At 47.2% G+C, this 13,238-nt stretch overlaps 1 protein-coding gene across 2 annotated transcripts in view; it reads left to right on the top strand.

The window, feature by feature from the left end:
* PLXNA4 (plexin A4) overlaps window positions 1-13,238 on the top strand; it is a 428,442-nt gene that overhangs the window by 264,534 nt on the left and 150,670 nt on the right. For both annotated transcript variants that reach the window (XM_014840844.3, XM_070513683.1), the window contains exon 4: window positions 6,996-7,127. In XM_014840844.3, coding sequence (XP_014696330.3) covers window positions 6,996-7,127 — 132 coding nt within the window. The remainder of the gene's footprint in view (window positions 1-6,995; window positions 7,128-13,238) is intronic.

Genomic DNA, 13,238 nt, shown 5'->3' with positions numbered 1-13,238 from the left:
ACCAAAGCAAAGTGCACAAACTTAACCACTCAGCCATGGGGCCGGCCCCTTACCTGTTTCTTTTTTAAATGCGACCACTACTGAAGAATTTAAAATTGAATATGTGGCCCACATTTGTGGATGGTGTTATATTTCTGTTGTCCAGCGCTGGTCTAGAATGTTCCATTGGACCAGAGGTGAGGCCTAAAGGGGCACCATGCCCTTCCACAGAGAAACCTTCACACTCAGTTTCCTCAGGACAGTGCTGCATGAAGACTGCCAAACGTTTCCCCCCAACCCCCTTTTCTGTATTTTTGCTCTTACCTCCCTCTGCCAATATGTTATGTCTTTATAAAATCTGTTAGTACCACTAATTTTGTTACTTCAGATCAGTCTTCCTACTGACTTAAGGGATTTTGTCTTTTGAATAAATCTGGTATTACCCACCGTGTGTTTCATTAGTCAAACTCTCATAGTCGCTGTTGCCGTGTTGGGAGCCCTTTCATCGTACGGCGTGCACAGGCTCCCTCGAGCCTCGCTTGGGGCTGGGCTGATAATCCCTGGTTACACTCCAGTCAGTCGGCCGCATCTCTTGGGAAGAAGGAACAGAGGCCTTTGAACACCCTTCTGTGGTAACATTTGCCACTTGGCCTTGTGAGTGTGAAATCTGAGCCCTTCAGGAGACAGGCCTCCTGGAGGGCCGGGCTGAGACCCACCTTTCTCATCCAGAAGCCAGCTCTGGCCGTAGAACACAGTGGCCGTTCCACACACGCATGGTGGATGATGAATGAGTGTGGAGCGTCACCCCGTCAAGGGACACTTGGGGTTAGAATGCAGTTTTCTCCCTGGTGTCAGCCTCAGAGACTAACTTCTTCTAAATGCCCAAATTTACATTAGTGGCTTCTTTACCTTTTCTACCTTAAAAAAATCAATTTCTGTTTTCATCCCTTCTTACCACTTAGGTGATCCACAAGTATCGTCTACACTGTGAAAAATGATAAATCTTATTTGTCCTAATATGTACAATAATAAATCTAGTTTGTTCTGAGCTGTCACCTCATGAGCTTATGGGTGGCCCCTGCCTGGGTGACTGAACCACAGCCATTGGTCAACGTGTCTCCTTTCATCTTAACTATGTCTTTGTGGCCTGCGGGGCTCTTTCCTAGGCTGTTCTCGAGTTGCAGGCATCTAGATTATGTTTCTTCCTTTATCAGGGGTGGACTGAACATGATATTCTGTGTGCAGGTGAACTGGGCCAGGACAATGGCTTCTGTTTGTCGGTTTTCCCCTGAAATCCCATTTGAATGCTACCTGACATTTGGTTGGCCTTTCTGGCTATCATGGAGTATTGGGAGCAGTAAATGATGACACCGAACTCTCCTTCCTTCGTCCTGCCTCTTACCTTGATCACACTTTGATGTTACCCCCATCTTGCCTTGATCAGCTCAGAGTCCATCGTCGGGTTGGTAGAATGTGGGTGGTTTTCCCCAGAAGGAGTTGATCATTTATTTAGCAGCTACTTATTTTTTTCCATCTTTATTGAGGTATAGTTGATAAATAAAAATTGTATATATTTAAGGTATACAACTTGATATTTTGATATCTGTATATATTGTGAAATAATTGCTGCAATCAAGCTAATTAACGTATCCATCACCTCACCTCCATTACCATTTTCTTTCTCTTTCATTTTGTGATGAGAACACTTAAGATCTACCCTCTTAGAAAATTTCAGGTATACAATTCAGTATTACTAACTAGAATCACATTGCTGTATATTAGATCTCCAGAACTTACTCATCTTATCACTGAAACTCTGTACCCCTTGACCAACATCTCCTCATTTCCCTCACCCCCCAACCCCTAGCAACCACCATTCCACTCTGTGCTTTTGTGAGTTTGATTATTTTAGATTCCTCATCTAAGTGGGATCATGAAGCATTTGTCTTTCTGTGACTAGATTATTTCACTTAGCATAATATTCTCCAGGTTCATCCATAATTGTCACAAATAGCAGGATTTCCATTTTTCAAAGGCTGAATAATATATATATTATATAATAAATATATATATATATGTCACATTTTCTTTATTCATCTGTCAATGGACATTTAGGTTGTATCCATGTCTTGGCTGTTGTGAATAATGCTGCAATGAACATGGGTGTGCAGACATCCCTTTGAGATCCTGATTCCATTTCCTTTGGATATATATGCAGGAGCGTGATTGCTGGGTCATATAGTAGTTCTATCTTTAATTTTTTGAGGAACTTCCATGCTGTTTTCCATAGCGGCTGCACCAATTTACATTCCCACCAACAGTGTACAAGAATTCCCTTTTCTCCACACCCTCACCGACGCTTGTCAGTAACAACTTATTGAGCACCGACCACGTCTTGGGGACCGTGCCAGGCAGTGGGGCTGCAGTGCTGAATACAGCAGGCATGATCTCTGCCCCGGGAGACTGCAGTCCAAGGTCCCTCTGCCCACGTACAGCTCCTTCTCCCCCGCAGGCCCTGCAGAAGATGCACCATCTTTCTGGAGTTGATCTCCATCAATGGCCTCCTTGCTATTCCAAAGAGCCTAGAATCATCTGCAAATGTCCCAGCCCCCTGCTCCAGACCACTAATAAAAAATATTGAATAAGACTAGTCATAACACGAGGGCTTGGGGGTCCTCCCATTCCCACTTCTTCACACAGAAATATGTCTTTCTCTGTCTCTAAGTCAGTTCTCCCTCTACGGCCAAACTGCCCGAAGTCCCACGGAGATTCATTATTTTTAAATACCTTTCATGTGGAACCTTGTCAAAGCCTTTTGGAAAAGCTCAATAGCTAAGAGGCAAGTGCTGAGCTTGGAACTGGGAGACCTGGGTTCTAGTCCTGACTGTCGTTGGTTTATCATTGACCTTTGGGCAAGGCGCAGAGCAGCCCCAATCTCAATTTCTTCACCGGTAAAATGAGAACAATTACGCCAGCAGTCAAGATCATAAAAATTTTATAGCCATCAGATGAGATAATGTTATTTAAGAGTGCTTTGCAAGGTATCAAACAAAAATTTAAGAGATTGTTATTCGAAAATTTACGACAGCATCTTCCTCGTTCATATGCATGATTCTCTCCCGAAAGAACTGCCATAGACGTAGACATGGGTCCTCCAGCACTCCCAGGGTGATGTTTGTCTAACATCAACTACTTTCCTTTGTTGAAGGTATGCAGGTTTATATAACCAACAGGACCTGGCTCACCACGTGTTAGTATAGTACATCAATGCATAGACGCGTGGACCCTGGAATGAGTCAGACCCTGGTGTGGGTCGAGGCCATGGTGCTCACTAGAAGTGTGACCATGAACAAGTTATTAAACCTCTCTGTGCCTCACCTGTAAATAGGATAATATTGATGCTTACTTCACAGAGTTATGAGAACGTAGAGACATGCAGAATGCCTAGCATCCTACCTGACACGTAGTAGCCACTCAATCATTAGCAGCTCTTGTTGCCATGGTTCATGTAAGGGCCCAAGAGCCAGCAGCTGGTCCATCCTACCTAAATTTTATGATTGTCCTTCATTCAGCAAATCCTACCACAAACTCCTTCTGTCCGTATCTTGTGTGAGATTCTTTCAGCAGATGGATGAATGCATGCTTTCCTTTCTGTTTTCTGAAACAAGTAGTGGATTGGGGTGGGGTGGAACAGGGGGAGAAGCAGCCATACCTCTCCAGTGACGGACTTCCCACCAGGCAGAGCGCAGAAGTGGGGAAGGCCAGGCCTGTGAAAACTTGCCCTGTTGGTGCTCCCCGCTCCATCTCCCTGCCCCTGCCCCGGTTCACCTGGTTTCCTCTGATGTCCACCTACATCCAGCATGTCTCCTCATCCTAAAGAGCAGGGACATTGGAGCCAAATGATGAAGAAGATTGCTCAGGCACTGAATCCAATTTCCTTTGGGGATCAGACATGGGCACCCAATGGGACTCAGTTCTGCCAGCATTCCCTAGGGGACCTGAGGGTGCTGGAGACCAGCCAGGGTGCTCAGTATTCCTCTTGTCACTTGTGCTGCCACTTCAGAGGTGACTCACAGCTTCGGATGAAGCCTGGCTGGGCTGGGGGCCAAGGCCATCACCGCAAAGTCAGACTTGGGTGGTAATCCCAATTGGTTTTGCATGAACTCCCGTTTCATTCTGATTAAGGAAGGACCTGTCCCGTTTCATTCTGATTAAGGAAGGACCTGGCCAGGGTGGACATCTGGTGGCTTGGGGGTGGGCACAGAAGCAGGAGGGCTATTGGAATCTGAGGCATTTTGATTTTCAGAGCTAAACATATTCTCTTTAATTCCTTTACCTGTTTTTCTTTCATTTTTTTTTTTTGAGCTTAATTGGAAATCAGCAAAGAGAAGTTTTAGCTTTATTCATTTCTTTCTTCACTTTTACAATAAATAATACTCAAGCTCAAGTATTTCAGCATCAAAATCAGGACTGATTGACGAAAGCCTCTGGAACTGTACAGACCAGAGACAGACACTGACCTCAGCCACCTGCTTTTATTTAGGTGGCGCCCCCCAGGGAGCAAACAAAAAACCTGTCAAGGAACAAGCTCTCATATAAGGGTCATAGGGAAAACACAGACTTCAGAGTCAAACTGGATTCTACTTCTGTTCCCCGATTTTATTTTATTTTTATTTATTTATTTTTTGAGGAAGATTAGCCCTGAGCTAACTACTGCCAGTCCTCCTCTTCTTTGCTGAGGAAGACTGGCCCTGAGCTAACATCCGTGCCCATCTTCCTCTACTTTATATGTGGGACGCCTACCACAGCATGGCAGGCCAAGCAGTGCCATGTCTGTACCCGGGATCTGAACCGGTGAACCCCTGGCCGCTGAGAAGCGGGACGTGCGAACTTAACCACTGCACCACCAGGCCAGCCCCCTGTCCCCCGATTTTATAGCTCAGGCTAGTTGTTTATTGCAGCTGGGTCTCATTTTCCTCGTCTGTTCTATCGCAATATCAGGGAGGACTTTTGATGTTGCAAAAAGCTTTTTTTTACTTTAACAGTGGGGAAATATCTCGAGTAACTAAAAAGTCCCAACATAGGGCAGGTTTCGGGGTTGTTTTGATTCAGTGACTTAGGGACATCACCAAAGACCAATGTTTTTCCATCTCTGTGCCTGACCTTTCCTGGTTCCAGCTCCCTCCTTCTTGTAAGAGGGCTGCCAACAGTTCTTTGACCCTACTGAGGGAGAGGAGAGATCCTCTCTTCCTCCATCAGGAAACACTGCTTTGCTCTGACTGCTCACGTTAATTGCCTCGGGGCTGCTTTCTTTCTATCACTGTGGCAACCTAGTGAGATTAAACTGATTTGCTTATGCCCATCAAGAACTACCCCAGGAAGCTGAGGGTGGGTCCAACCCCACCCAAAAGGCGGGAGAGGGTGGCGTGGATGCTGGAGAGGCCATGTAAGTCAGGACAAATGAACACTAAACCCATAGGATTGAGAGCATTATATCAACAAGAAAGTATGTGCAAAACCATCTGCCAGTGCCTGACGTCTAGGAAGGACTTAAAAATAATGCTTAAAAGGGAAATAAACAAACAGAGCCTGAAACAAACCTAAAATCAACCACCTAAATCACAAAATAATCTAGTGTCAGAGTTGAGTGAATTCAACAGAAACGAGAGGCAGTGGACTTTCAGATGAATTGATGTCATCAGTTGACATTGACGTGGCATCCCCTCTGTAATTTAGTTCCTCTGAATGACTCTTCTGTTCTCCTTGATCTCATGAGAGGTTAGAAGTTAAATATTAAAAACTTAAAGTAAGAATATATGAGGTGAATATCTGGAGTATAATTTTTTCTCTTGTTGTTATTGAAATCGCTAAAACTACACTGTGGTACCTTACAGAGTCTTATACAAATGGCTTCTCTTCAAGTTTGTGATTCTCTACCTTGGGCCTCTTCCTGTCTCCCGCCAGCGTTCCCTTCACTCTTCCCACATTCTGAGTAATGTTTGGTCCCAACTTATGTGGGTGGCATTATTAGCACTGGGCAGTGATTGTGTCGAATCTGTGAGCTCAGAACTGTGATGGTTCTGATTCTAGGGACCTGGGCCACACCCAGGGTTAAATGAGCATCATGTGGGGTTGAAAGCCCCTCTATTTTCTAGATTTGTCCTCAGCCATGGAGGATGTGGGCAAAAGTCTTTCCCAGTTGTCTCCACATTGTCCAAGCAGCTCTGGGAAGGACTTGTGGATGGCCTGGAGATCGTCTACACTGCTAAGTGTTCTCAGAAGACTGAGGATGACTCATGCCCGCAGCATGTTTTCTTGGAATGCTCACATCCCCTTCTCTGGGGACATGCATAGAACTTCCAGGAGGTTTCGGGACCCTATATCTGAGCCAAAATCTGAAGTGTGAGCCAGTGGTTTAATGGCCAGAACGAGCCCACTTGGTGTGAAACTTCTGGCCTTGGTTCCTTGTTCCTCTCCAAGGTGAGGCAATGGTAGCTGTGTAGCAGTTTCAAAAAACCAGCCCACGTCCTTACACCCAAGTTTTTTCTGCCAACAAATGTAGCAAATAATATAGCAAATAATAATAATATAGTAAATAATAAATGCAGCCTTTCTGCTACAGGATGACACTCTGATCTGAGGCAACTTCAATTATCCGCCATTCACCCAGTCCCTAGACCACTCTCCCCAATACCAACTCCATCCTCTTCTCCAAAGACCTAGAAGAAAGGCCTCAAAAACTTAAGCCTGAGGCCTAGGGAACCAGACAGCATAACACCGGATTCTTTGTGAAGCCCAGTTTGGTCTCTCCCGCTTCCTTTCTCTTTGCTGTTCTGAGTGTGAGGCCCATGGTTGACTTGTGTCACTCCTGCTCCTACGGGCCTGGCCGCTGGGCACCGTGGAGGCGAGCTCTCTGCGTCTCCCTTGGCTGTTGGGAGAATCTCTGGGCTGAAGCTTGACTGTAGGCAGTGTGGGATCTGAACTCACATCGGCTCTCCTTTTCCTCTTCTCCACAGATCCGGGTGGATGGGCCCAGGGGCAACGCCCTCCAGTATGAGACGGTACAGGTGGTAGACCCCGGCCCCGTCCTCCGGGACATGGCCTTCTCCAAGGACCACGAGCAACTCTACATCATGTCAGAAAGGCAGGTAAGGCTCTGGGCTCTGTTAGATGTTGCTCTTGCAGCTAAGTACTAGCCTGTGACTTTGTGGAAACCTACAGGAGGCCAGCGGCAGAGAGGGGATTTGATTTCTTTGGCTCAGCGTGCATCCTTTCAGTTATGCTGCCTGGGGACTGAGGCTGAGTGAGCTGAAACAGGGAATGAAACATTTAAAATATCAAAATACCCCTGAGTCTAGAACAAATCTACCAACTTCAAAAGGATGGTGTATATACATTCAGGGCCAACATTGATTCTCTTTTGAAGAAACGTGGTACAGATGCCCAAGTCTTTTGTCTAGATTTCTCTCCACAAGGTATAACCTGCCACCAAGGTCTTCTTCTTGAACCTTGGAGGTCTATGGTGAGCAAGAATTGTTTTCCAAATTTCCTCGTTGAGGGAACATCATGGAAGAGTCAGATGGGTGGAGATTCAGAACACAGGGTCTGTGTGTGTGAGATGAGGTGACACGGCATACGTCCTGAGCCTTCGTGTGTACCTGTAACTCTAACATGGAACTTCTAGCAAATTCCATGAGGCCAAGCCAGGGAGAATAGATACGGTGCAGGGATTACTGTTAGCTGATACTGAGTAGGAAGTAGCAAAGTTGGACTTGCTTCTGGAACTCAGCTGAGAACTAAGTAAGTTCTTCAGGGGTCCTTGAATTCATACCAGGACTCATATGTCTGCAGCCGGCAAGGGAATAAATTTTGTCTTCGAAATTCCACATATTTAAGGGTATTTCCCAGCATGCCCTAATTCACTACCCAGAGTGTTCCACCCCACAAGACACACCCACCTCAAGAGTGGATTAGCACTGCCATATGCCTGCCTGTCAGCTCTGTGTGGGATGGGTCATTCCCAGGAGCTGTCTCTCCAGCCCATGAATATGTATGCGGCAAAGGCAGCAGCCTTGAGGGGCAGAGTCTCTCTCTTATTCATCTTCATTAGCGAGGCCTGAACTCCCCAGAGGACCTTGCTGACAGAGTCTGGATTGTTCTGCCTGTCCCCTCTCTGCAGAGTGAGGGAGATGAATACCACATTATGCCACCCACAGGGCTTGTACATTATGCGTTGGCAGCCCACAGCAGCTCCACCCTCCCCAAGAGCTCGATGACATCTTCTCTTGGTGTGGGACTCCCTATCAGCCACACTGGGACCCATTGTGGTGCCCTCGTTGAGGCTCCCATGGCTTGGGAATTGCCTGATGTGGGGCCGAGAGGGGAACACTTTACCCTGCGAGTCAGGACCGGGTATGACGCGGCTCCTCTGCTTTCATCCCTTGCTCTTTTTCAATGGGACCCATACTCCCCACTCTCTCCCTACCTTTGAGGCCTAGACACTGAGGGGAAGCAGGTTTCCTTTGTGAAATGAACCCTTTGGCGAAAACCCAAGACCTCCACAAGGCATTGAATATTTGAGGATCTCTTACCTGACCTGAAAGCCAGGATTTCTGAATCAGGAATTTAAAACATGTAAGAACTTCCACAGGTGGACAATATAAGCTGTATGGAGTCTCCTCTGATAACTGAGTCAGGATTCTGAGCTCCTTGTCCTCAGCCATTCTGCTTCCCCGAGAGCATGGTCAGTGGTCTGTACCCATTCAGGCTTGGCAGCGAGGCATGCTGGGAGCTCTGGATTATTGGAAAGGAAAGGAAGGCAGGACTGGATAGGGCCAAGGCCTATTCATCCGTTCTGGGGCTGCTCCTCAAGGAGATGGAGGGAGGTTTGCCACCAAAATCACAATCCATGGCCCCCAACAGCTGGGCCAACACTAGTATTCAATGGGGTGGCAGATTCTTTGTGGGGAGTGGTAGTGTAGCACAATGGTTAATGTGTAGGCCTTGACGTCAGAGTATCTGAGCATGAACCTTGGCTCCACTATTTACTAAGTGTGATCTCAGGTAAGTTCCTTAACCTCTTTAAGACTCAATGTTCTCAACTGTCACATGGAGGTAATAATCATGTCCAATAGCATTGTTCCAAGGATCAAATGGCATCACCCATGTAATAAGCTTGAACCAAGCCTGGCACAGAGTGAGGCCTTGATAATTGGAGGCTCTTATTGTTATGATATTGCAACAGGAGTGTCTGGACATGGGCCATGTTTGGAGTTGGGCAAGTGGTGACATCAAGATTCTGGGTGATCTATGGAGCACAAGAGTCTAGGTTGAGGTCGAGATGGGCAAGGAGCAGGGTTCCAGTCCCAGTGGAGACCCCACAGACTGCTCTATTGCCTGGGCACACCACATAGAGCTTGGAGCAAGAGCAGCTTGGTAGATATACTGGGGATTTACAGAACCCGGGCTGCCGGGACTGATTCCAGCCTCCGTCTGCTGGTGGTCGGTCTTAACCGTGATGGGTCAGAAGACTTTGCAGGGCCGACTCTGCTCAGCAGTTCTGTCTGCTCTCCCTGGCAGGCACTTCCCTTGCTCATCTGGCTGATTTTTCCCTGACCCTCAGAACTCAGCTCTGGTGTCGCATTCTCCAGTTAGTGATTCCTGACGTGGTAGACACCTCCGTGGCGGCTCTCCTCAGACTGGGCTGTGATGGCTTCCTTGCCTTTGTCTCCTGCCAGACGCAGCTTGAAGGCAGTCTTGTGTCTTCTTTGTCTGCCTAAACCTCACCTAAGAGACCCTTGATAATTACTTGATGAATGAATGAATGAATGAATGAATGAATGCATCCCCAGTGTCTTCAGTGAACCAGAATTGGAAAAGAAAGGGACTGATACGAATTATCTATTGCTTATCTTAATTTCCAATTTCAAACTTATATAATCAAAAGACTGCACTTCAGACAAGGGAAGGATTTCCCAGACTTCAAGTCATCTGTTTGTCACTACCAGGAATTTTGGCCTGTCCTGAAGTATTTTACTTTGTGTTTTTTTAAAATAAATTTCTGTCTAAACTTAAATAGCCTACTTTAACCATCTCTTAAATAATAATATGATAGATCTGACACGCTAGTCATATGTAATATACATAACTGTGATATTGTGATTTATAATAAGAAATATATATTTGGTCTTCGCCCCCATTTCTGGCGCAGAGCTGCCAAAACCCTTGGAATTTCCTGAGCGATAAAAGCAATGGGAACATCTTTTGTTATAATCTTTCATGTCCTCAGTTCCTGAAATCTCTTCAGAGCCATAAAGGTGAAATGAGTGTCTTGTTTTTCAACCACAACTGAGTTTATGATAATGAGGTGACTTTTGGAAATCTCCTAAGGATGGGGGAGGGGGTTGCCAAGGGAGCTAATCATGTGATCAGAAGGTTGGAAGTAAGGATTGTATAACTAACAGAGGTAGAGAATGGAGTGGGGTGTGTGTGTGTGTGTGTGTACATGTCTGTGCACACAAACACTATATGCTTCCTGGCCCTGTGACCACTGACAAATTAGTAACCTCCTCAGCTCCTCAGTCATTCATTCAATATGAACAAACATTTATTGAGAATCTAGTATGAGACAGGCACTTTCTAGATACTTTCTAGATATTAGAGATTCAGTGGAAACAAGATGGATTCCCTGCCCTCATAGAACTTACGTTTTAGGCAGAGACAGACAATAAATGAGTGAATGAGTGAATGAATGAATGATGTATGTCAGGTAATGGTGAGTACAATGAAAAATAAAACACTCAGGAGGAATTAAGTTCTGGCCGGGAGCATGGTGGGGAATGTCATCAGAAGGTGATCAGAGGAAGCGTTCGGAGGAGGGAACTTTTGAGCGGAGAGCAGGATTAAGTGAAGTGGCAAGAGGCGACTGTCTGGGGAAAAATCATCGTGCAGACAGAAGGAACAGCTAGCACCAAGACCGTGAGATGGGAACATGACTTGGTGTTTCCGGGGTGGCCAGAAGGGCTGGCTCGGAGTGAGAAAGTGGAATGTGGTAGGTGACGCGGTGGGAGAGAGAGGCCGGCTCGGATCACCCAGGTCTCCGTCTGTAATCTGTAAAGCGGAGATGTAGTAAATAGTATTGATCTCCTGGGCGGTGATGAGGATTAAATGAGATAATGCATGTGCAAGGCGCTTGGCTCAGCATCTAGAACGGAGTGAACATCGAACAAATCTTAGCTAATATGACGATTATTTGCAAATTGAACAATTTCCAGCCCGGTTATTGTTTCTGGTATTAAGGATCTGTGAATTCCTCTCTATTTCTTGCTCAGCAAGGGTGCTTTCCCTGTATACTTTTTCTTGGAGTGTTTGAGTGAGCCCTGCTAGGTATCAGTGTCATTTTGTCAGGATCTACCTGTCTCTTTCAGTGTCACATTATGTTTCTCTGTCCTTTTCCTCTCTTCTCCACCACGCTGGGTATCTCTGTAGGGTATACGCATGTGTGCATGTGTGTGTCTGAGTGTGCATATGTGTACACACATGCACACCTTCCCCCGTCTGCCTGTCTCCGTCAGCTTCCTTCCTGCTTTGTACATGTCCATGTGTATGTATATGATGTGTGTTTACTACAACTCCAGTACTCCCAAGAGACTGTCTATGCACACTGAAGTCACTGTGATAAAAGCCTGCCAAACCGATGGGAGGGAAGTAAGAGGAAATGTCAGCAGGGCAGAAAAATAAGGAGATGAGGTGGCAGAGCCAGGCTGTCCTCAGGTGCCCTGGAGCAGCCCCTAACCGGGGGAGAAGGAGCTGTCCCCCACACAAGGCAAGTCTCTTCTTTGATAGGCCCCAGAGCAAGTGGCAGATTTCGCAGTTGATTTCAGCATCTCTGCCATCCCACACACCAGCTCTCCCTGCCTGAAAGCAGGGGCCTCCAACACATTTCTGCTTTTGAGATACACTTTCCGTTGCATCTGGGCCAAAGCCGTCTTTCATAAGTGTTCTTTGTTTTACTGACTCCTGTTGACAGTGGGTCTGCTTCCAGGCGCCTGGGGACACTCACAGCCTGTCCCCCTCACGAGCTGGTAGCACTCAAGTCCTAGCTGTGATCCAGGACACAGATGCCTGTGGAGGCTGAGGAGGTGGGTCTGGCGGTCGATCCACCTGCTGGGGGCGGTTACCTAGGAAAGCAGGGCCAGGTGGGGCAGCTCGTCTTGGCTCCCTGCAGCATAACCAGCAGTGAAGTAGCAAGGGCCGTTCCTGAGGCTTGGTTCATTCATTCACTCCACAAACACTTACTAAGCACCTACTGTGTGTAAGCACTAGCCTAGGCACTAGGGGTACAACAGTGAAGAAAGAGATCCACATGCCTGACTTCGGGAGCTTGCCTTTTAGCAAGAGGAAGCAATCAGCGTACCAGGTAAATTACATAGTAGCTTGGCGGGGGATAACTGCTATGGGAAAGGGAGATGGAGCAGGGTAAGTGGGACCTGGAGACCTGCTCTGGCTCAAGGGTTGCAGTTTTAAATCGAGTTGTCAGGGAAGGCTTCCCAGGGAGGCAAGGTGGCCCAGGGAAGGGGCCTGTTGAGGGTGCTATTGCCTTCTCTGCTCTTGTGTGTCTTTTCAAGATTAGCTCAGGGCTAATCTTTGCTTGGGGCTGGGAAGTGGAGAGAAGGGTAAGACTGCCCAGTGGGAGGGAATCGTGAGAGGATGCTTCGGTGACTGTGGTTTTTACCACGTTGAGAGTTTCAGAGGGAAGTTCAGTTCAGGAGGAGGTGGTGTGTGTCGTGGTCCAAGACAGCTCATGCCCTTGGGGCTCATTGCCCTAACTAGACGGTGCCTCCACCAGGGACTCCCTGTGTGATGAAGGAGCCATTACTCCTTCTTTGTGCCTCAGTGTCCCTCCCCATCCCCAGCCTGCCTCCCAGGGGAGGCTGACATGATGTCTGATGGTCTCGGAGCTCTGCCAACAGCAACTTGCATAAGGTACTGTCGTGGAGATAGTTTCTGAGGCCAAAGGTGATGGGCTCCTGTAATAACGATTCCGACCCGATCGGCACTGGGTCCCTGGGCACATCTCCCGTGAGGTGCATTTGCGGGGACTCAGGCATCTCTCTGACGTTCTACCTGCCGCCGCAGGGGACCGAGCTGTACGTTCCAGTTTGCATCTGGATGGCTGACACTGTGACAAGCCTGTTTGGACGTTCCTCCTGGCACCCAGACTGAGCTGTTTCTGATAGCTCCTGGGAGGGGGCACTTGA

Source organism: Equus asinus, chromosome 1, assembly GCF_041296235.1.
Source record: "Equus asinus isolate D_3611 breed Donkey chromosome 1, EquAss-T2T_v2, whole genome shotgun sequence".
Taxonomy (NCBI): domain Eukaryota; kingdom Metazoa; phylum Chordata; class Mammalia; order Perissodactyla; family Equidae; genus Equus; species Equus asinus.
The sequence above is the reverse complement of the archived record's forward strand: the minus strand, read 5'-3'. Positions and strand labels throughout refer to the sequence as shown.